At 49.3% G+C, this 24,049-nt stretch overlaps 1 protein-coding gene across 1 annotated transcript in view; it reads left to right on the top strand.

The window, feature by feature from the left end:
• The window catches only part of POLD3 (DNA polymerase delta 3, accessory subunit), a gene marked incomplete at its 3' end in the record, with an annotated part of 29,142 nt that extends 16,146 nt beyond the window's left edge, over nucleotides 1–12,996 (top strand). The window contains exons 8-12 of the mRNA XM_082001506.1: nucleotides 678–840; nucleotides 2,136–2,248; nucleotides 7,955–8,049; nucleotides 8,918–8,999; nucleotides 12,791–12,996. Coding sequence (XP_081857632.1) covers nucleotides 678–840; nucleotides 2,136–2,248; nucleotides 7,955–8,049; nucleotides 8,918–8,999; nucleotides 12,791–12,996 — 659 coding nt within the window. The remainder of the gene's footprint in view (nucleotides 1–677; nucleotides 841–2,135; nucleotides 2,249–7,954; nucleotides 8,050–8,917; nucleotides 9,000–12,790) is intronic.
• Nucleotides 12,997–24,049: the final 11,053 nt, after the last annotated feature.

Genomic DNA, 24,049 nt, shown 5'->3' with positions numbered 1-24,049 from the left:
ACCTGCTATCTCTTCTCTGGTACTAGATTAAGCTTTTTGAAGCAGAATTGTCCTTGTATATGATGCTGTGTGGGCAAAAGAGGCTGGTTCTTCATCACATTGGGGTTAGGGTGGGACAAGAAGCCACTACATTAGTGAAAACACTAATTGTGGGCTCTAATGTTATGCAGGATGAAACTGCGCACACCTCTCACTGCTCTTCATCAGTCCTGATCTCCTGTTTCTGAGCACTTTGATGCTTGACTAATAACTGTAGTTTAGAAGGGATCAACTGACTAAAAAGATGGACACGGTGTTATGCCAAAGGAGCTGTCTAGAAGAGGGGTTCCCAACTGTTCTGTGGTGCCTTTGGTCCTGGTGACTGCAAGGGCTTCTGCCGCTGCCTCCTAGGCCCTCTTCTGCAGAGTTTTAACCACTGCCGCACACTCAGCTTGTGGAGTGCTTAGGCTATGCCATCAGGAACAGAACCAAACTGTTAAATCAGCTAGAAATTTAAGCATGCCCTTTTTTTGTGTATGACACAGCTTGATCAGTTTAGATCCCTGATGCTTTTATACATCATCTGTAGTGTTTTCTGTATTCTTGGTGCACAGTGTTTTGTTTAGCCGACTCCTTTGTAAGTTGTCGTTCATAGTGAATGCTCAGTGTTTGTTCTTTTTTTAATGGTTTATTCACAGATAAACTCAAAGTCAACTCTGTGCCTGAGCAGCCAAAGGAGGAGAAAGAAGTAGCCAAGCCTTCAGTTCCGGTAGCAGAGCCAGAGTCATCCCCTAATACTACAGTGGAGAAACCTGGAAAGAAAACAGAGTCTGCTAGAAGTCAACAACAGGACAAAAAAAGGTGGGCCACGCCATTCAAGGTCCCTGTAATCTGTTGATGGCCTGCATGGAGCTGGCTGGCCATAAAATGCTGGCTCAACTCCTGTTTCCAGCTACTAAATTGCATTAAACCTGGCTAAAGTTATCTCTCTTGGAATTCTTTCCTAATATGTCTTTTCCATTTAGTGCTGTAGATGCCTCAGGGCCATTTGTGCCATTGCAAACGGGAAGGGACACGATCCAGGTAGTCTTCAGTGGGAGGGGGTGGCTTTCCAGGAGACAGCCTCACGCTGTGAGCAGACATAGTATAGACCCCGCAGGCAATCTGTGGGGCTGGCAGGAGCACCTGTACTGCGGGGAAGGTAGTATATTCCCAAGCTTATATGTACACAGCTTCCAGCACACAAAGTTCTGCTTGTTGATTTCCATAGCTAATGTACTGCTGCTTTCAATGCCACTGGTTTACTTTGGGCTGAGACTCCAAGTAAATTTTAAGTTCAGCCCTTTGTGTTTAATCCAACCCAAACTGACAGAGACAAAAAATCATTACAGTCTGATGGCTCTCTGGTGGCCTATGAGTAATTAATTGGTGGTCTCAATCCGTTTCTAACTAAATAGGTAAGCGCACTGCCCAGCCCACCATCACAGTTAGTGCTAACTGGTCGTCTTATTGATGGTCTTATTCAAAAAGCCAAGGGCCTGGAAACTGCATGTTGGCAGTGTGGTGCGGGGAAGGCCACTTGGGCTGTACCAGCTCTATGAGGATATGTGGGCCTTTAGCCTCCAGGCTTGTTAGTCTGACACGTCTCGCCAACATTAAAAAGAAAGAAGCTATTTTATTTTTCCAGTAGTCTTTAAAAATGGCTCCAGGATTCTGAGACACTACCTCATAGTCAGTCAGTGGCAAGCAGTCTGTCAAAAGTTTCTGAGCGATGCTATTGGGGACATTAGTGTTTGGGAGCCTGAGCTATAGAGACAAGATCAGAAATGCGCTCTTGCCAGGTTGCTGTGGCCAAGCTAGGTGAGGTACTGGGCAAAACATGGAACTGCAGAGGGGCTAAAGAAGTCCTCCTTGTTTTGGAGAACTGGATATGGGTAAGGATGAGAGGCTTGAAAATGCTTGTGCACCTATGCCTGATTATACAGGTGACTATACTTCAGCGTATGTGATGCTCGTGTTTCTAAGAGGTACAGAGGTATTTGGTTTCCTTTGCTAGCAGTACTTCTATGGAGAACGTGCTTGTCAGAATACGCCTGATGCTTTCATGTGCACACAAGGGATAACACATGTTCATTCCTTTTTTCTTTTTGCGGCAGTAAAATGAAGAGGATGGACAAGTTGGATAACGAGGAAGAAAGGGATCCTGAAAATCTAAAGAAAAAGAGGAAGCGAATCAAACAACTTCAGTCTGACAGCAGTGATGAGGAAGGTAAAAAGATGTGTAAACAACCAGGCATGTAGGTTAGGGGCCTGATTTCGACAATGTTAGTATCCAAGGCTGTTGGTCAATGATTGAGGGAATAGTTTAGAGGACTAAAGACCATGCAAATGGCTGTAGTTTGAGCTTTCTGTTTATCTTGTGCTGCAAGCACTTGGGCATAGAGTTGAGATGCCTCAGTCATTCAGTCTTTGTTTTAGCTTAGCTGAGATCTGGCTGTCTCCTCACCAAGTGTGCTGCCAGTCACGCTGATTTGTGGGAAGGAGGTTCTCAAATCTCTTGTGAAAGATATCATGCCTTCCAGAACTGTAGGACTGGTCATAACCAGTTTATTTGAGTAAACACCCGCAAAATGACCTCCCCCCCTCTCCCAGGGTCATTTTTAGTATCTTTATTCTGTCTGTTTATAGAAATAGTTTGGAAGATAGCATTGGAAGCAAGACTTCAAAAAAAACCAAACCAAAACAAAAAACCCCCAAAAAACAGATAATAGAGAAACTGGAGGCAAAACAGTTGAGCCATATCCGATGCGACTCTGCGTCTCCTTGGTGGCTGTTGGCTTTGATAGGAGTAGGGTGCCCAGAACGTCGCAAGATTTGGGCTTATAATGAGGAACAGCAGGGCCGGATTCCAAAGAATTTGGATAATTGAGGTGACAAATGCCGTTCAATATAGATAACTGGAAAATAAGTTGGGATTGAGCTAGGGAGTATGTGCTAAATGGAATAGTCATCCAACAAGCTGATCAGGAAAAGAATTTGGGGATCATTATGGGCAAATAATTGAAACCACCGGTTTGGTGTACAACTCCAGTAAAAAAAGGTGAAACAGCAAATAGGTTGTATTAGCAAAGAGATGGACTCCAGCAGGAGAACTGAAGCTGTTTGCTTATTTAGTGTGGCTAGCACATGAGAAAGAGCCATGAAATGAAGAGAATCTGTAATACAAATTAGAGAGGCAAATACTGTTGGATATCTGAGCAGTCTCCATGCCACCTTAGGCCTATTTTCATGGTTTCTCTTCTGCCCAGCACAATTTCAAGTGATCTCTGTCATCAGGCATCCATCAATTCTACTCAGACTATGCCACAGGATGATAAATCTCTCGGGAAGCTGTTCTTCATGATCAGCCTTAATTTCATCACATTCCTGTGTGCAGCTCCTTGTTTGGCTATAAAAAAATAATATATGCCTACGCTCTTTGGTATTTATTTCTTTAAATGTTTGTAAGCTATTTTCTGGTCTTTCCATTTACTCATCACTCAGTCTACTGACAAGTTGTGTTGTTTAGCTCTGAAGAGGGAAGATTGAAATCAGCCTGTTAGCCACTTAAAGCGCCGCTCCTTGCTGGGCTGGAATCTCTCAGCTTGTCTGTTCTCTGCTAACGAGAGTGGGCAGAAAAGAGCCCTGTGTTTCAGGCGCACAGTAGAGCTGTGCAGAGAGGCTGCTCGTTGAAGAGTGAAAGCTTGTTGGTTCAGTCGTCTTGTGCTGCCATGTGTTGGGGACCCCCAGCCTCCTGTGTTCATGACAGTGCTCTGAGCATGCAGCACGCCGAGAGGTGACCGCACACTCTGTTTTCCTTATCTGTTTCTGTTAGGGCTCTTTTTTAATCTCCTGAGACTAAAAGCAGTGCTGTAAGACTGTCATAAATTGAGAAGCACTTTTCTGCAGAGCACTTTCCTACAGAAATTTCTATTTCTGCAAGTTCCTGCTTGCTGCATATCCACTTTTGGTTTTGAATATTAGACCTCTCTGGTCTCTTGTTCAAGACTTGTATTACCTTAGCATGTGCTGAATAGTTAATGCCTTTGAATGTGGTGCCTTCTGTTTTCATTTATTCCAAGGTGTGCTCCAGAGACTCTGCATGTACTCCTACCTCAGTGCACGCAGTAGGTCTGTTTAGTTGTTCTCCCTTGTTTTATTTGTGCTCTTAAGTGTGAGGTAACTGGATTTGCAATTAGAAATCATGGGTCTGGTCCTCTGGTCAGGCTGGGGACTCCATTGTCTTATTAACCTCATTCTCAGTAGCTTTAGTCATTAACAGCAGTACAAGTAAGGCTACCTACCCACTCGCTTGTGGGGAGGCTTGGCTGGTTTACCCCTTTTTAACCTACTGGACGTATGCAGATTGGAGAAATTTCTTGTCACTGCCGTTGCTCCTGCATCGTAGTCCTCTTTGTTCTTTCCATTATGTGGAGAATCGGCTTTGTGTTATGTATTAGAATTGTAAATTTATGCAAATGAAAGTTTGTATATACAAATTTGTACATTACGCAGATTAGCTTTGTACTATTCCCCCTTTCAAAAGGGAAAGATTACAATCTTTCTTGAGAGCTTCTCTGTTCCTCCTTTTTAAACTAATGGCTATCTAAACCACCCTGGTGAGGTCTGTTCGGTTGTGCTGCTTGCCCTTCTAAATCCAACCAGATGAAAGAAGATAGATTTGAATTCTTTGAAATATTCGTGCTGAATTCAAACTGGTAATATTACATTCAGTATTCAAGTATAAGAATATAAGTTGGATGAAACAAATAATTTAAAAAGTACAACAGAGGGACTTTGAGAGCTTTTACCCATGGAAAGGTTGGAAACAGATTTCTCAAGGGAGCAGGGGCAGTTTTAATCAGCAGCATCAGGGAGCAAAATGGGGCCTGGAGTGACATTGTTCCACGCTGCATCCCTGGGGGAGCAGGGAGGAAGGCGCCATATGCTGCACAGCATTTGGAAATCGCTGCCAGACAGGGCCCGGTTCATCCGCCACCTGCGTAATTCACCCGCGGATGATGGAGGGGTAAGTTTTGCATATGCAAAACGCAATATGGGAAGCTGCACCACGAGAGCAGGTATCAAAGGCTGATGGTCTAGCTGCTGCTTACGCTAACGCGCCGCGCTAACCTGGCCGACCTCCGCTCGAAGCAAACGAGGAGGTGCTCGCACGGCCTCGAGCAGGGGTGCTAACCTCTCCTGCGGGTGCAGCTGCGGGTACAAGGGGATGCTTGTCCGCAGCCGTCGCTGTGACTGAATGGCGTTCAGACACAGCTCCACCTGTGTAACTGCTAGTAAAACCACTGCCCGCTTTCAGGCAGACTTAGCGACGTTTTGTGGGTTTGAAACTAGGTCCGTACGACTGATGCGAAGCGCTGTATGGGCGCTCTTATGTCGGGGCGAGTCTTTTGCATTGTGCTATATTAGTCTGCTCTTAATGTACTGAAATTAGCCCAAAACAAGCTCCTCTTACACGAGTGTCAGCACATTGTACCGAGTTGAAAATACAGAGAGGGCATAAGGCACAATCCTCTCCATTTAAATGATTTTTCATTAAAAAGTTATATTGGTATGAGGGTGCCTTAGTCACTGCAGGTTGTTTTGCTTCCACTGCCAGAATAAACTACACAAGTGTGTCCACAGAGGACAGGAGGTTTTGGCAGCTTCAGCTATAGCAACACAGGCAGCATTTCGCAGTGTTGACAAGTGTTTTACAGCCACTTTGGAGGGTGATTTCAGTGGCACTGTAACCTACAAACTCTATTGGTTTCGGAGAGCTGCAGCAGAAGCACTAAAGCTTCTCACAGTTTTTCCAGGCAGGGTCAGAGCAAACCGAACAAAGCCAGGATTTACATCTTTGGTACATCCAGTTGCCCAACTTGTATCCATTTCATGCAGCTGTTGCTGTTGAGTAAACTGTGGGCAGCAGCTAGAGGTTGACTCAGGAGTTATCACATGTCAGAGTGCTGTGTTGGCTAGGGGAGGGTAATAAAGTAATAGCGACGCAGTTTGATGGTAGTCTGAAACACTCTGACGTGGGGAGAAGGTGCCTCTGCCTGCCAAAAGCTGGGGGAACTCATTTGAAGGAGGCTGAAGAAAAGCCCAGGTTTCCCCCAAGCAAGCATAGTGGAGTTGACACGTTGAAAATACCTTCAGCAGCCTCTGCTTGAGCATGGCAGAGGTGGCGTTTTTTTGCCAGGCTGGTTTTTCAGCCCTCGTAGTGTATGCTCTCTTAAGAATATTTTCACATTGATGTGGCCAGCCTGGATAGTCTGTGAAGCAGGTTTGGTGCTGTGCAGTGGATGGGCACTTCAGCCTGCAGTTGCTGTGAGACTATGATAAATATTGAGAATTTTGAGTTCCCTGCAGCTCCTCGGCTGCGGTCCCGGCTGCCCCAGCAGTTAGCACCTTAGAGCAGATCCGTTGTTTGGTTTTATCTTTGCACAGCTGCCAGACCCAGCTCTTTGGAGCAAGGTGAAATACCGAGTCATGTTATCCCACTCTGTTTGCATTTCTGTGCCTCGCTTACTGAAGTAGTTAGGAGGCAGAGTCCTTGTTTGAAGAATGTAATTTATTATTTAGCCTTGGCAGCCAACCACTGTTTCACTTGAGCCCTTCTTAACCTATGAAGGTCAGCTGGCTGTATGCCTGGCACAGTCATAACTCTTAACACTGACCTAATCGGCTGGGACAGCTACAGATCCAGAATTTTTGTTACAACGACAGGATGAATGCAGTGCTACAGCCAGCAGAGCTGGGAGGAGAAGCCAAGCAGGCACTCTGTCCTCCCATCCAGCAGCATCGCTGTTGTTATTAAGCAATAGGTCATATGAGGAGTTTCTTCCCCCACGTTACTAGCTCTCCCCCACATTTGAGGACTTGCATGGCAGTGTTTCTCACTTGGACTTGGAGAGGATTCCTTAAAGCCATTTAAATTAGTCACGGTGCCTGCTGCGTGGTGCAAGGTGCTGCTCCTTCCCCTCTTGCCCTGCGCTGATTTTTCTTCACCGTCATGGCTCTGTCCCTCTGCCAGCCCCACAGAAGAGTGACCCTGGCTTTCTCTCATGTCAATAAGCCCTGCTAGTCTCACTAAGGCCCTCTTTGACACTGCTCTTAGAGGCTCCAGAGCTGGTTTTCCTCTGTATGAAGTTGTGCAGGTGGCCTTGACTATGTCAGTCAGTTTTGACATTGAAAGGATTCTACTCTCTCTGTCCTTGCACCTGGAGGAGACCATAGCTGATGTCAGATGAGAGACTGGGCTTAGTTTTTTGGGGTGGTTTGGGTTTTTGTTTGTTTTTCAGATGAAAGGTTTGGGGTATCCCTTAACAATCTTTCAGGATGGGTAATAGTATATTGCACTTAATTCTTGGATTAAGGTTGGTTCCAAGGTAATAGCGCAGGTTGTTTGAGATGTGTAGCACCACCTGTGAAGTAGTGACGGTGTTACCAGTGGGGCAGAGGTAGAGAAACTAAGGTCATCCAGTGATTTGGGAATATGTAGTCTTAAACCCTGACTCTTTCAATTTCTAAACAAATTGCAGTCCCTCTTTTTAATGAGTAAGTAAAATACGTGGCTAAAATGTGCCAGTTTCTGTACCTATTTTTAAAGTTTCATTTGGTGGAACTGATTTTGGCTTACCAAAAATCCCAAATGCACTTCTCCCATCCAATCCCACCCTCCACCCTCCTTCCTTTGGGAACTGCAGCACATAGCACCTTGACACAGGGTAAGCCGTCTGGCCAGAGGCCGACTGCATCGGACGATTTGTCCTGGCTTGAATTAAACAAATCTGAGTGAGAACTTGTAAACCTTTTAATCTAAATACAGGTTACAAGCAATTGCTCAGAGTTAAGTGAAATTATTTGAGACAAAAGGGTAGCTGTAAAGGGGTGTTAGACCCGCATGCTATCAAGATGTTTATCTTCTTAGCAGATGTCCCACTGTCTCCTGCACCTGAGGAAGAGAAAGCTCCATCTCCACCTCCTGTACCTGCTCTGAAAACTGAACTGGAGCCTGCATCCACCGAGGTAAGAGCATATTAGGGTGATTAACTTCTGTTTCTATGTGACTTGATGGGGATTGCCCAACCGCTTTTCAGATGCTGACGGGGAGGTCCTGTTTGCCTGTCAAGTCCATCATGTCATCCCGCTTGAAAGAATCCACCATGTTCACTAGTTCATTCATTTTCTAGACTATTATTTAAATGCTAGCTTTTCTGCTGACATGACACAGTTTTCTGTTTTCTTCTTTTTTTTTTTTCCTGCCTAATGGCTCTGTGAATTGTGGCTCGTGTTTGAATGCTCGTCCCTCTGAATTTTGGCCTCAGGAGTCAGGGCAGGACCAGGAATGAAACCAAAGACTCTTGGTATTCAACCTTGTATTGCAGGGAAGCTGCTGTGTCAGGGAGGTGGGCTGCGATTGGCAAGAAGTTAACCTCTGAGCTGAGCAAATATGCCCAGTTTTACTGAAAGTGCAGCTGTTTGTCACAGCAGGAGTCTGATGTCTTGCTCTCCTTGTTATTTCCTCGTTCTTTGGAGGTGTGATGGGACAACCCTGGTGCCACCTTCTGACATAACTAAACACATTTCAAAACGTCACGTGCCCAAGAAGAGGAATGTGTCTCTTGTGCTGGCAGACAGGAAACCTTGCTGTCTCATTTACATTGTGTTTTGTGTCTCTGAAATTTGTCCCGGTAGGATGGGGAGAACTGTGGCGTTAGCAAAAATGAGACTAGGATATTGTGGACAGGATATTTGTGGACAGAATTAGTTATCAAGTCACGCTCAGTTTCGTTAGAGAGACTAGATTTCATTCCCGGGTCTGATGCTTTTAGGACCTGTGTACATGCACGGGGCCTTAACTATAGATTTCTCACAATACTGCAACGTCCTTTAGGTTTCAGCTGGAGGGAAGAAGAGGAAACGGAAGCGTGTGCTGAAATCCAAAATGTTTATTGACGAGGAAGAAGGCTGCATGGGTAAGACTAGCTGTCTCCTATACCTCAGTGGAACTAACTTTACCTAAGATGCGTTGAAGATTTTTATAGGCCAGCCTCTCCCAGGCTTAGAAAGAGGTTCACAAAATCACTTTGCTATTCCACTTCAACCTTATGCTCACAGATTGAGGTAACTGCCCTTTTGGTGAAGGCCTGGGTAGGGAGTTGTGGAGCTGTGGCTGAATCCTTATTCTTTTTTGATTAGTCACAGATTTTCTTTCAGTTCTTCTCCCTTCCCTCCTGCCAGCATGAGCACCTCCTTTGCTTGCTCTCCTCTCCAAAGATACAAACTCTTAAAGATGGTGCAGGGAGCGATCTAGGTTTTGGGAGAAGTTCTGTGTGGGAGAAGTTTGGTTTGGTGTTCTTGGTTTGGTTTGGTTGGCGGGGACGGGGGCGGGGGGATAAATCCAGAGCTGTGCAGCAGAGCTTGATTATATGTAAATATAAACTTTAAGTATCCCAGATAAACAAGGAATAAGTTGGAGCTTAAATCCTTGAGAGGGTTTCTGTTTCTGATAAGGATGGCTCTGCTTTCAGGAGGGAAGAGAGTCTCTACAGAAGTACTCTCTCTCTACAGAGACAGAGGCTTTGAATTCCAGCCTGACTGGACACTGCTTCCTCCTGTGACCTGGAGAACACTGTGTAACACCACTGTGCTTGTTTCCTCCTCTGTGTCCTGACATTGAAGTAGAGCTGCAGGACTTCAGAATCTTCTTCCCTTTTTTTTTTTAAAGGTTTTGAAAATGTAAGAGGGTGGAATGTGGATATTTTTTTTTATAGTGCTGTTGTCAGCTCAATCGTATGGGATGCTTAACGTTCTCCAGCCTTGCTGATCTGAGTAAATGTCAAAGGAGCTCAGCCAGTTCTAGGAGAAGATCTGCTGCTGTTGTACAGGTTTGTCGTTGCGCATAAGCGCAGATAGATACAGGCTTGCTTGGCCCAGATTTGGAGCTGCCTGGATGTGAGACAGCTTGTGTCTGTTTGCACCTGCCTGTATAGTTGTATCTTATGTTTCCTATTAACTTGGTGTGTCTCCTTTAAAGAAATATAAAGCTAGCACTCAGCAACTGGCTATGCTAGTAACTGAAATCTCAAGTACTGGATTTTTGTCAAAGAATTGGACTTGCACAAGGTTATTGACTGCTTTGGCTAGTTGTGTTATGGGGTGTTTTGCTCTCCCATCCCAGATAGAAACATTAAAACACTTGGAAGGAAAATGGAACAAAAAAAGCATTAGCTGGGGAATTGAGTTGAAAAAGGTCTGCATCCAGAACTTGCAGTAACGACTGTTCTGGGTTCAGCTCCCAGCAAAGAGTGCTCTTCTCTTTCTGCTCAGCCCTTTCCAAACATACCAGGGCTGGAAAGATTGCCTTTCCTTCTCTTCTTTTCACCCCCAAAGGCTTTAATAGTCTCTTGTGAAATCCAGACCTTTGGTTTTGCAGTTCATATCCACTACCATTTTACAAAAGGGGAAATGCATGCCCCTGTTGTGCCTTTGAGAGACAGATCCTCTAGGAAGGAAAGAAGGAGCTGGGATGCTGAGAAACTGGGTAGGGAGATGGCTGCTTTCTGTAGTAAAAACCTATCAGTCTGTTGTGCAGAACCTGCTGTCTGGTTATTGTCCCGTTTCTCTCCTCCTGTCTCTTCCTCACACTTTCCATGTACAGGCCTAATCATTTGAAGACTAAATAACTTGCACATCTCCTGGGCTAATGTAAATTGTTGTTATTCTTTGAAATATAGGGACTTTCTACCCCTCTCCCTGATGGGTTTTTTTGGTGTTTTTTTTTTTAATTAAGGGCTAGGTTTTAAGAGACATAAAAACCTAACATTAGGATTAGGCTGTACTTTATATTTCTCCATGATTTTAAATGATTATTTTCACAATAGCTGCAATAGCAAGCAATTGGTGTCAAAAAGCAAAACTAGTTTAGGGATTAGCCCTGAGGGAAATTGAGCAATTAAAGTATCTGTGGAGTTAAGCAGAAGGCATGTTACCATGCATCAACTGGGATTCCATCGAGTGCCTGCTCTTAGCCTGTAGCAAAGGGGAACTACTGAGGTTTAAGCTGGTGCATTTCTACCTTGCACTTTCTAAAGCTTGAAAGAATGCACATGGACTTGTATATTGGAATATATATATGTGTGTGTGTGTGTATGTTGTAGGTAAATTTGTCTTACAGCACTGGTTTAAGTTAGAGCTCACAAAATTTGAGTTACTGTGATTTAGCGAGTCTGGCTGTGATCTGAGCATCAGTAATCACCTATCTGTGTGCTGGTAGCTGCTGCAAATACAGAATTTTCAAGTTCAGCTGAGATCTCAGTAAAAGAAAGTTAATCTAAGCTGTGTTATGTGGCAGTTGCAGGGGATTAAGTGCATGCTTTCGGAGTTACCACAATTACTGACAGGGGTGACAACACGATAACTTTTTAAAGCTCAGTAAGTGGCCAGGGGTCTGTTAAAGCTGCTCACTGAAAAGCCAGTTGCCTCCGAAGGGAGGTTAGCTTGGGTTTACAGTCCCCGTTTGAGCATCCGCTAGCACTGCAGAGCAGGATTTCATTCCATTCCCCTTCCCGGTCTCTGGTTACGTAGAAAACCTTATTTAATTTGATGCATTAATACAAGTGAAAGCCAATTTCCCAGAAGAAGGGAAGTTAGGACATCTGTTTAAAAGAATACAGTTGCTAAAGAAAAATGGCTTACTAGAAAAATACCAGAGCCCTGCTGGGAAAACTGATATAACAACACTTACTAGTATCTAACGATGGTTTTCATCAGTGGAGCTGACTCCAGTTTAATTTCCGTGAGTGTTCTTTTATACCCCTCGGCTTTCCACCACCGGATGCTGACAGCAGTGAGCTGGCAATCCCATTCAGTCACAGTCCTTGATTTCAGTCACGGGTTTGGGTGGTTTTTTGTTGTTTTGTGTTTTGTTTTTTTTTTTAAGGTATTTCTTGATAATTGCCCTGCTTGCCCACCTGTATAGGAAAGAAGTTGACCCCAAGGTTTTGTGCTCCTTCTCTCATCTCTGAGATGCGCTACGTTTGCTTCACTCTTCCCTTACTGTCTGATGTGCGTGGTGCTGACAAGGGAAGGCTGGGTCTCTCTGGATTGACTTGTCTGGATTTCGGGACAATCTGGTTGCTTTGGCCCCTGTGGAAATCAAGCCAAGTCAGAATGGTGGTTTTTAACTGTAAAATAGATGTTCCATCATCTAATGCTAAACTACGGAGTCTGATCTCATTCAGATTTGTCACTTCCTGATAGCTGCTTGTCAGCCTGTGCAAGACGAATTGATGGCTGCAGGCCCGTCCTTGGTAGAGAACAGTTTTAGCTGTGGAGGTCTTCACTGCAGTTGGGCCTTGTTTCTAGAAGAGGGCAATGCTTGAACATATTTGGAGAGGGAACTGTCTTTTCAAGGGCCTTTCCCAGTGGGGAGCCCTGGGGTGCTGCTGTTCATTTGCAGGCCATATGCATGCCTTGAACGTGTACGGTGACACCAAGCCATTTTGAAAGAGCTGGATGATATTAAAGCTCCCAAGTCATGAACCTGCTGTCTTAGACTTCAGAAAGAGGGGAGACAGTTTGACTCAGTGTGTGGAAAGCCAGTCCAGTCATCTGGATCTACTGCATAACCTTGAGCTATGGACTTAATTGAACCCAAAATGCTGATTTCCAGAAACGCAGTGGGAAGCCTGCAGCAGGGAGGTCTCTGCTCTTTGGTACACAGGCTTAACCATCATCATCTGTTCCTCTTTTTTCTTTTAACCAGTGACTGAGAAGGTTTACGAGAGTGAATCCTGTACAGATAGTGAGGATGACTTCGCCAAGTCCAAGCCACCAGCTGCACACAAACAGCCTGCACCACCTATGAAGAAAGAACCAAAGGAAGACAGGAAGAACCTGAAAAAAGGGGCAGCTGCTGCCAGCAGAGCCAACAAACAGGTCTCCATCATGGGGTTTTTTCAGAAGAAATGAACTGGGTCTCTCTCCCTGGTCTTCTTGGCAGCTTGGGAGCGTTGCTCTTTTTGTGTGGCTTTCTGAAAGCTGCTGCATTGGAGAAATCTTCAGTTACGTAAGATATCTTGCTTACTGTGTAAGTAAGCCCTCTGGACTAGATTTTTGTATTGGAGAAAAGCTCTATTTGTTACTGCAAAAATTTCATTTGTCTTTACTAAGCAAGATGGGAATTGCCAGCTAGAAGCAAAATCTAGAGGAACTCTTGAAAGACTGTTAATCTATTCACATGAAATTTTATTTTTTTAATATGGCCACCTGTTCAGTGCTGAAGGCCTGTTCCACGGATGGTAGATTGACTAAATTAGCAGTCAAGTTGTGGGTTCCCCCCCCTGCCCCTTCCCCCCCTGCTTTTTACACCCCCAGCTCTCCAGATTGATCTAAATGTTCATGTTCGTTAGAAGCTGTAATGTAGCAGGTCTTCAGACGTACACACAAATACCGAACATCTGCTTCAGCTTTAACTGAATGAAATGAACTTAATTTTCCCCCTAAGACTGGTAAATAGTTTTTGCTCAGCTTTTCATAGCCTTTTTTTTGGACAAAGCATTGCATATAAAATTCTCTTAGTGTTTTCTTCCTTGAACATATCCTCTGTAAGTTGCTCAGATGCCTAATTATAGACCCAGGACACTGTTGGTGCTCTGTCTTTGCAAAAACATCTTTGAGGCTTCCCACACAATTGGCTCCAGTGTAACTGGGGGAAGGCTTTGCTGTTATTGGGAAAGCAACTGTATCTTTAAGCGTGAAACTTAGTGAGTCAAAGGGGAGGGTGTTTGGAGGGCACTTCTGATAACACCACTCAGGTACTTGCTGTCATTGTCTGTGAAGAATCGAATCGCACGCTGTGTTTTGGTTTTGTAGGGTTTGGTTTGCCCAAAGTTGTATTTTTTACAGGCATAAACCAGACAACAGAGGAGTTGTTTTCTAGGACATGCCATCATCTGCCTGCTGAAGGAAGTGTGTCCCAGCAAATGGTCCTGAGGAACCAGTTATTGGAGGTGAATAAAGCACTGCAGCCCTGTTAATCAGAAATGAGTCGTCATTTTGGATGGCTTCTGGTTTTCTGGTACTACATTTGATAGATACTTATAAAAGGCCAGGTTTTCCAGAGGATGGGTGCAGAGCGTTTCTGAAGCTTGGCAAGGGCTCCCAAATGGGCAACTGATGTCATCAGTGGTTATTTCTGAGTGCTGTTAGGCCAGTGTAGGTATGGATATGTATGTACCTATTGGATTATAAAGTGGTTGTGGTTGTGGCAGCAAGGTAGATAAAGTCTGAAGAGTGTGAACCGAGGAAGAAATGTCTTCAGGCAGCCAGATGAAAATATTCCAACCCTTGGCCAGCAAAAGGGCCAACCGAGCGTGTTCACACAGTCGTTCTGACCAAGTGATCGGGTTGGTGACTCGAAGAAGTTTGAACGCCTAATAATGACCAACACTTAACTGAAGTCATGTCACCTTAGGCAGCTTGTGCCCTCAGCAGATGCGAGAGGATTTTTTTTTTTTTTTTTTTTTTTTTTACTTAAAACCAGCACTGTCTCTGGGTTTGCGCCCGTGCTTGTATCCTGGCTGGGCGGGTTCAGCTGCTCGCTGCATGGATCGCTGCTGTCGGGGATATTCAAGGGTAACCTCATAGCCCTGTGTAGCTCCTCAGAAGTGTTAAGGACTCGATCTTTGGACTTACTGAATTTTGGAGATTTACAGGAAAAATAATGGGAAGATGGGTGAGGGAAGGCAGAACTGGCAGGGTCTTCATGGACATCCACGCACAGCCTGCTGCACAAGCTAAAAAAGGTTTCATGCTCTCGTGGTATGTTTGAGTGATGTGGGCATGGGGAAAGAATGAACAACCTTGTTCTGACTTTTATGAAGAAAATTTAGCTGTTAAAAAAAAAAAAACTACTGCTGTAGTGTTTCTGTTTTTCTTGGTAGAATTGGGGGTGTATTTTGAAAAGTAATAAGTAACAAAACCTGTTAAATAAAGATTTTTCTTTTGTCCTTGCTATTCATGATGTGCTACATCCTGATTTCCAGTGGTTGCTGTGACAGGAGGCTTCTATCAAAACCAGGGCTGGAAGCATTAAACTGAGTGTTTTAGAGCATCTGAAACGTGGGTGAGAACATCTCAAACTATCAGGATCTGTACTGAATTGACCCCTTGAGTCTTATTCCATGGCAAGTGTTGGCAGGATGCGGTGTCCCTGTGCTCTTGCACCTCACCTCTACCATGGTCTAGCTGGAGCTCGCTGTTCCACCCCGACTCCCTCTATAACCAGATCAACGTCATATGCGACTTCCTCAGGAAAATGACTTAATGTCTGAAGAAGCAGGACATAGGCAAACTTCAGACTTCCAAAAATCATGATCTAATACTCCCCCCTGTCCTGCAGTTCATGGGCTGCCAGCCCCAGGGGGCCCTCGGGTCCCTGGATGCCCCTGGGGCGAGGCTGGAGCGTCCCCAGGCGCTGTGTGGGAGCGAGGAATGGGGCTGGGTCCCCAAACTGCTGCTTAAAGTGAAGGTTCCCTCTTGCTGCTGTGGGCAGATGTCACCTGTTTGGCAGCCGGTGGCTGGTGGGGGACAAAATGTCCGGGAGGCAGTGGCCGCTCTGTGTAGCGCCAAGCTGGGCACTGGCTCTTGGAGCACATCCCCAGCCTCGCAGTCGGCTCAAGGCGCAGTATTAATGGTGCTCAGGGTCCAAAACCTTGTCCCGGAGATAGGAAATCCCTGGATTTCTGTCTCCTTTCCCCACCCTCGCGTTTGCAAGGCCTTAAGAGGCAGCGGGAGGGGATGTTTGTTAGTTTAATATTCCTTGCTAAACAGTGTATTCTACAGTGTTTCTTTGCTCAGGCTCCCTGAAAGCCTTTTTACAGATGGAGGAAGCTTCATCCTTTTTTCCCAGGTGGGGTGAGAAGCTGAAGAAGTTGCACCATTGGATACTCTGGGGTAAAACCAGTGATGTACCGAGCTCCTGTTGGACAAGGTGCCTCTGAACCAGCAACTGCGTGTGCCCTGTGAAGAGGCGAGAAACACTGCTCTGGGGGATGATGAATCCCCAACTCTCGTTTGGGAGACGGCCGAGCTGATTTACAGCCCTCCTTCCCGCGGGGCAGAGCCTGCTCGGAAAAACCCCTCTGCCTTTCCCGCTGCGGGGCTGCCTGGCCTCCATCGAGTTAAAGAAGAACAGAGGAGGGTGCGAGGAAGCGCCGCTGGCAGAGGGCGAGCGGCACGGCCCGGCCGGCCGGGAGGGTGCCCCGGCGGCGCGCGGGGACTTGTTTTGCTCTCCGAGCAGGCGCTGCCAGCTTGGCCGCAGGGAGCGGCGAGGGGAGCATGGAGCAGCAGGGCCTTATAAGGAAGCGAAACGCGGCGCGGCGAGGCCGAGCGGCGGCGGAGGGGAGAGCGGGTGCTTGCCAGCACCGTGCGTCAGCCCCTCGTTTCACCCCGGCTGCAGGGAATGGGCCGCCGCACCCTGGGGTGCATGTGGGGTGCCCCCCGCTACGTTGGGCTCCGCTGCGGTGGTAGTGGGTCACGGCGTCTTCAGCCCTGGATGCTGAGATCCCTGTGGAAGCTTGGTGGTGGCTCCTGCCCCAAATGCTGCCCCGTGCAGTGGCTGCTTCAGCTGGAGAAGGACTAAAAAAGCATTAAAACCAGCCCCCCACGGTGCGGTGCTGCTGGCTTTATCTGGCTTTGGGTTTTTCTTTCCAGGGAACGCAAAGCTGAAGGGAAAAGGGTTTGCGCAGGTGGCAGCAGGTAGATGAGACCTTTCCTGCGCCTTCTGAAATCAGTCCCTGCCCGCTGGTGGAAGAATTTCCCCCATCCTCTGGGGGGTGAAAGGCCCTCCTCCCTGCCCATCCCATGGAAACCGCTGCTGAATCAGCTGCCGACAGCTCCTCTGAGCCCTGGAAAAAGGCACTGGAGACATGGGGAGCTCGCAGAGTGCGCCCGAGGAACCATCATTTCCAGGCCCTTAGGGTTTACGATGCTTTAGAGACCTAAAACATCCTTCCCGGCACCAAGAGCTGCCCATTCATGATCTGGCAACCGTGCCAGGGTAAAGGCAGGTGACAGATAAATTCAAGGTTACAACTTGTTTGTATGGATGCTGATTATTTCAGGTATTTCAGTGGCTTCTTTCGAGAACGTGGAGATGGTTCTGCAGGGCAGCGGCGCGGAAGGCCAAGTGAGTTTTGGAACCCGCCCCATAGGAGACTCTCTTAATCCTCATCTCAGCTCCAAGTGTCACAGAATCATTAAGGTTGGAAAGGACCTCTAAGATCATCAAGTCCAACCATCAACCCAACACCCCCATGCCCACTAAACCATGTCCCGAAGTGCCATGTCTACACGTTTTTTGAACACCCCCAGTGATGGTGACTCCACCACCGCCCTGGGCAGCCTGTGCCAATGCTTGACCACTCTCTCGGTGAAGAAATTTTTCTTAATATCCAGTGTAAATCTCCCCTGTGGTGTCACACCAGGGCAGGGAAGAGCGGGCAGCGCTGTCCCTGGATCAAGATGAGCCGCGCTGGTCCCCGCTGAGGTCTGGTTCACCAGCCAGCCCCTGTCTTTGACTACTTTAAGGAAGGTTATGGGTGATTCTGCCCATGCTCATGTCACCTAGTACCAGAGGTGCTGAATTTCAGGGATGCTGAGTTCCAGGAGAACTTCTTCCAGGGTTGCTGGTGCCATTATTTGATGTTTTCAGCTGATGTCCTACCAGGAACTGTGCACAGGTTGCATGTCTTAATTCATAATTTGATTTTTTTTCCAAGTGGTTTCCCCTCTTCCCCTTTGGAAGCTCCCTGGTGCATCCCAAAAGCTCCTGGTTGCACACCAGGGCAACTCTCCTGTGGGAAACGCTGAACTTTTACTCTTATTTTGCATCAAAGCGGTCCTGGCTTTTGGGAGTGGGGACCTCGAGAGGTCCCATCCAGCATCCACAAATCTGGAAATTAAGCTGTGCAAAATCACAGCAACAATATTGAAGCCCCTCTGTGGCGTTCTCCGAGGTGGGGCTCTTGCTGGCGGGGCGTCCACTGGAGTCACCGCTCTGGGGGGCTGCGGTGCGGCAGGGGAAGGTGTCTGCAACAGGAAAAGGTTCCCGGACAGGGCCGAGGGGCGAGTACGAGGGCAGAGCCGCCACTAGCAGAGCCAGCCCGGAGCCTGTCACCAGGACCTTCAAGGTGGCAGAGAGGAGAAGTGAGCAAAGCTGCCGCATGCAAGTTAAAAAAGCACCGGTGGGATTTTGGAGATGTCTTTTCTGCATCCCCCTCCCACGCTGGGTACCACATCCCACTCCTCTGGTAGGTACCACGTGCTATAGCCACACGTCCCGTCTCACTCCCTGAGTCATGAGGGCACCAGGACCACGATGCTGGGGGAGATAAGCCATTCTGCTCTGGGTGCTGAGCACCCTGGGGCTCTCAGGGCTGAGCATCCCCCCTGGGTGCTGAGCATCCTCCCTTGGGGCTGAGCATCCCCACTGGTGCTGAGCCCCAAAGCCCTTTTGTGCAGCCACGTCCGTGGCTTGTGGTGGCCCACGATGGCCCCGTCCCCATGAGCATCCTCAGAGCCGCGGTTTCCGCGCTGCCCGGCACATCCCGGCGCTTGTTTACTCCTCACGTCCTGCCGCGTCGCTTCACCCCAGCACTTCCTGGGCTGGTGTCTGAAAATAGATATTTTTAACCTTTTAAAAATAGAAAGTCTTGCAGAATAGCAGCTCCTGTTTTTCCATTCCCTTCTCATTTCATCTTACGGCGAAGGAACCTGAGCCGGGCTGTGCCGGGGCTGGTGGGAACCCAGTCCCGTAAACAGGGTCCTGCAAAGCGGGCGCGGGGGAAAACACACGTGTGTCTTGAGAACGCAAAGAAAGGAAAAAGAAGAAGAAAAAAAATCAATAGAAAGTCCATCCACCTTTCGCACGGAGCCTTATTTGGTATTTTCATGAAAAGTTATATCTTCACACTGTAAAAAGTGCCACTTATTACTCATGCTTTACTAGGTAAGTGTATTTTCCTTGGCATCAAGTGCATTGGGGTTTTTTTCTTCACTACTCCTGTACAAACTATTTCGAAGGTCTCATTAGTTTCTCCATCAAAACTGGCACTTTTCGCCGCTGTCTGGAGGACGGGTCTATTAAACCCGAGACAGAACCGCTGTTTGTTCGGTAAATATTAGGCTTGACTTCGCGGGACCATAAAATTACAGCGCGGGTGTCCCGCGACGGCGCGCACAGGGTAGCCTTTCAGCCCCGGCAACCGGCTGCTCCAGCGCTGGCCGCTGCGTGGACGTGGATGTCACCCCATCCACGGATGTCACCCCGTCCCCATGGCACCGCTTGTGCGTGGGCATCACCCACCCCGTGGTCACTACGTGTGCGTGGGTGTCACCGTCGCTGCGCGCACACACAGCCCCCTTGGTGACAACATTCGCATGGACATTGCCCTGTCCCCATGTCACTAGTCCGTGGACATCACCCCATCCCACGGTCACTACAGATGCACGGACATCACCCCGTCCCCACAGCCGCTGCGTACGCGTAGATGTCACCCTGCCACCGTGGTCACCACGTACAGGTGGACGTCGCCCTGTCCCCATGGCCACTATGCACATGTGGACATCAACCCATCCCAGAGTCACCACATATGCACGGGTGTCACTGTCACTGTGCACGCAGTGATGTCAACCTGTCCCCATGATCGCGGCATGCACGTCACCTTCGCCCAGGGTCCCTGCGCACGCATGGACATCACCCTGTCCCCAGGGTCACTCCATACACATGGACATCACCTTCTCCCAGGGTCCCAGCACACACATAGACGTCACTTTGTCCCCACGGTCACCGCATGCCCATGGGTGTCACTTTGTCCCAGGGTCCCTGCAGACACACAGACACCACCTTGTCCCCAAGGTCACCGCATGCCCATTGGGTGTCACCTTGTCCCAGGGTCCCTGCAGACACATGGACTTCACCTTGTCCCCAAGGCCACTGCATGCCCATTGGGTGTCACCTTGTCGCAGGGTCCCTGCAGACACATGGACTTCACCTTGTCCCCAAGGCCACTGCATGCCCATTGGGTGTCACCTTGTCCCAGGGTCCCTGCAGACACATGGACTTCACCTTGTCCCCAAGGCCACTGCATGCCCATTGGGTGTCACCTTGTCCCAGGGTCCCTGCAGACACATGGACACCACCTTGTCCCCAAGGTCACTACACACACAGAGCTGTCGCCTTATCCCAGGATCCCCCCCCAGACACCACCCTCCACCTCCACACACCCCTCCTGCCCCGCCACGGGGGAAAGGCTCTGCCGAAAAGCCTCCCCGCCAGCCCCATGCCCGTCCTGCCGGCCACCACCGCCTGCCTCCGCCGCCCCGCGGCCGCCTGGCCCCGGGCCCGGGGCTCGGCGCGAGCCGCGGTTCCCAGCCGCTCTAAAAGCCAGCTTTGTGTTTTACAGCCAGGCCCTCGCTTGGCATACGATTTTAATTAGAGTCTGGTTACACGGCTCGGCAGATGTGGAATGTATTTCTTAGCCCAGGTGGAATAAATCTATTGCCATAAAAACCAATCCCTCTGTTATTAAGTTCTCCCTTCTAAATAGCCCAGTATTGAGATGCACGGCCCCCCCGGCCCCCCGCGCACACCCCCTCAATGCAAACCCTTCTCTAAGTGCTTAATGAGCTTTAATTTTATTATATTCCCCGGCTGTATGAAACGGGCTTCTGCTCCCGGCGCAGGTTCCCAGCTACTGGCCCTGCTGCGAGAGGGGGTGCAGGCTGCCGGGGAGGACCCTGATGTGGGCGGCCGGTCAGCCCCACGGCCGTGGGGCGGGTTTGGGGGGCTGGCAGGAGGGTGTCACCCTGCCCTGCACCCAGAAGGGGATGCTCGGGGCCGGGGACGGCAGAGCTCAGCCGCCGCCGGACCGTCGCGCCGCCGCCGGCGGCGGGGATGCTCGTGGGGACTGGCCCCCCACTGTGGAGCCCAGTGTCTGCTGGGGGGGCACGGGGACTGGCTGCGAGGTCCCAGCCGCCCCAGGGACATCCCCGCTCTCCCCAGCTCCCTCCTGCGGTGAACAGGACAGCCACAAGCGCGTTCCCGGGGCTGAGCCCCGGCCCCATACCAAGGCCCTTCCGTGGCGCTTGAAACACCGCAGCGCAGGGAATTAAACCTTCGCCGTCTCCCCTCCGTGTTGCGGGTGCCGGGGGCTGTTTGCAGGTTTTGGGGAGCTGCTCCCATGGGTTTGGGGCTGCAGCCAGCCCACGGCCCTCAGTGGCACTCGCTGACATCCCCTGGCACAGCAGGACGCCGTCACATAACCACCTGCCCACCCATGTCCTGCTAAATTTAGGGTCGCCCAGCCCTCTAAATTTGGGATCTTGAAGACTTTGGACCCGTTTATCCAAGAACAGGCATGACCCTCCTCCTCCTCATCCCTCTTCCCCTCCATTGCTGTTCCTGCTCCAGGTCCTGCTCACCCATCACCACGATGTCTTCTGCTAAGGCAGCCATCCCCACCGTACCATTTAAATAATAATACTCAAATAATAAGATTATTCTTCTAACGCTGGATTTCTGGCGTTGCTCCCACCCTCCATGCCCATGCTCAAGCCCAAGGGGCTGCATCTCCCCTCCCTTTACCTGCACTCACCCCATCCACCGGTGCTGAGCACAGGCCTGTGCTTCTGAAAGGACTTTAGGAGTCATTTTGAGTGGGATGGGACCCAGCTGAGCCAGCGGACATGTCACAAAGGAGCCAAGCATCCCCCTTCAGCCACCCTCACCCACTCCCACCCTTATATCCCAGGGGTACCTGCTGTAGGGGTATCCCTATTGTCCCGTATCGCCCCGGCTTTGGCTGTGAGGATGCTAAAGGAGACGATGTCAAAAGCTTTGCTAAAATCCCAGTGAATCCTACCCCTGGCATGCAGCTGGAGATCAGGTTGGTCCTGATCCATGCTGGCTGTCCCCATCCCCTTCTCGCCCCGTGCCTGGAGATGACGTTCTCCAGCGGGGGTAAAGCAGTGGTGGCAGGAGTGGGATCTCTGGTGCTTCAGCCCCAAATGCAAAGCCCCTGCCCTGCCCCGTGGGGGAGCAGGAAAGGGGTGCCGATGCATGTGTGTGGGGGCACGCAAGTCCTTGCCACCACAAAAGAAGGGGACGTGCCCACCTCCGTGGCCAGCCACGGTCCAGGGATGGTCCACCAGAGCCCATCCCACGCCAGCATTGCCAGCTGGGTGGATAAAGCTGCTCTAATCCTCAAAAAAAGGCTTTTCCATGCCAAGACTGGCCGTATCCTGGGTCAGAGCTGAGTGACAAAGAGAAAAATCCAGTTCCTTTGGGGTGGGGAGCAGCTTTTTGGGTCTCCTGGGCTGGTAGGACACCCCCTCATGATGCCCCACCGGGCTGGAGAAAGCCTCTAAACACTTCCTGAGATGGAAATTCAGAAACATTGTAAAAAAAAAGCAGCTTTTCTAACCAAATCCCCAAGTGCTGGGGGTATCACCTGCCCAGGTGCAAATCAGGAGTAACCAGGGGCCAAGGGCGTTCCTGCAGGTCTGCAGCAGTGAATTCGGACCTTCTGCCAGACCTTGTGGGGGCCAGAACCATCTGTGGGTTCAGCTGGGGTGAGTACATGGAGCTGCTGGTAGCTATTGAGCACGATGGTTTTGGATGTGACACCCTCCTCCAAGCCCCGACCCATCTCCTGCCAGGAACCAGGGGGGCACCCCAAGGAAGGGGCATCTCCCACCCACCCTATTTCTTGAGTTTCTCCTTAATTTGGGGAGACAAGGCTGGGGCAGGGGGTGTCTGTACGTTCTGCTCCAGCAGTCCAAGCAACGCCATAGATGCTCTGCGTCTGCTCCCCAAGATCCCACCGCTCTCAGCAGGGACCACGGGCTGGAAGGGGGAGCAGACTCTGTCCTGCCGGCATCAAAGGGTCGGAGCCCGCGTCTTCGTGAACCATCGCTACGCTCTGTGGGGCCTCTAAAAAAGCTCCGGGGTGTCTAAAAAAATGGAGGAGGAGGGAAGAACATGGGGGAGGAGCATACAGAGAGTCACGGGGCACCCCAGCCCTGCTGAGTCCATCCCATGGGGACACTGGGATGTCATTTCCCCAAAAATCTTCCACCGACGTACCCCACTGCACCATCCCAAACCAAGATGCTTGAAGAACAAAATACCAGGGTTTTTTTGGTTGCAAGAGATGCCTCCTCCCTCCCCTTACCTTGGTGTAGAGGGAATAAAACCACAGGCTCTGTGGAAAGCGGAGCTTGAGCCCTCCCCACCAATTCCCGGCTGGGAGACTTGGCGCTGGGCTCACCCGTAAGTTTTCCCCCAGCTGGCCTCTCTCCTGGCCTGCTGGCTGGCATTTTGCAACCGCTTTTGTGCCAAGGAGCTGCGGATGACGTTATCCCTCTTCCCCAGACCAGGTGTGGGGAGCACGGGCTGCTCCCCGGGGGTGCAAAACCTCACGGGCGAGGAGGGACCATCCCCACTGGGAATCCGGACGCCAGGGCTGGTCAGAGCATCATCCAAGGCTTGTTTTAGAGCCCCACATGGAGATCGGGCTACTCTACTGCTGGTCTCACCAAAAGAAAGAGCAATGAGCTACAGCTGAGCTATGGCTGCAAGTCCCGGCTCCCACCGCTTCTCCACATCATCTGTCTTCTCCTAGGACCTGCAGCATGACCCCAAGAGGCACCAAGTCCCTTGGAAGCTAGCCAGCAGCCAAGTCTACCCAGACATCCCCATTCCAACCAGCACACATGCTGCCTGGCCAAGGAAGAGAGGTAAAACTCCAGTTTTGGGTCATGGGAAAATGATTCCTCCAAGGCAATGACCAGCTAGAAAGGGTTAAATTGCCATTCCAAAGACAAAACCTCCCTCAAAATCCTTTTGGATGCATACGGTTAAAACCCCATCCATGCCAACGTGAAGGACAAAACTTCCTCTGATTTCAGAGTGCCCCAATTTTCAACAGAGGCGCTCAGCTCTGTAGGGCAGGTTCAAGGG

This window comes from Phaethon aethereus (genome assembly GCF_964289735.1).
Source record: "Phaethon aethereus genome assembly, chromosome: 1".
In the NCBI taxonomy this organism is placed as follows: domain Eukaryota; kingdom Metazoa; phylum Chordata; class Aves; order Phaethontiformes; family Phaethontidae; genus Phaethon; species Phaethon aethereus.
The sequence above is the reverse complement of the archived record's forward strand: the minus strand, read 5'-3'. Positions and strand labels throughout refer to the sequence as shown.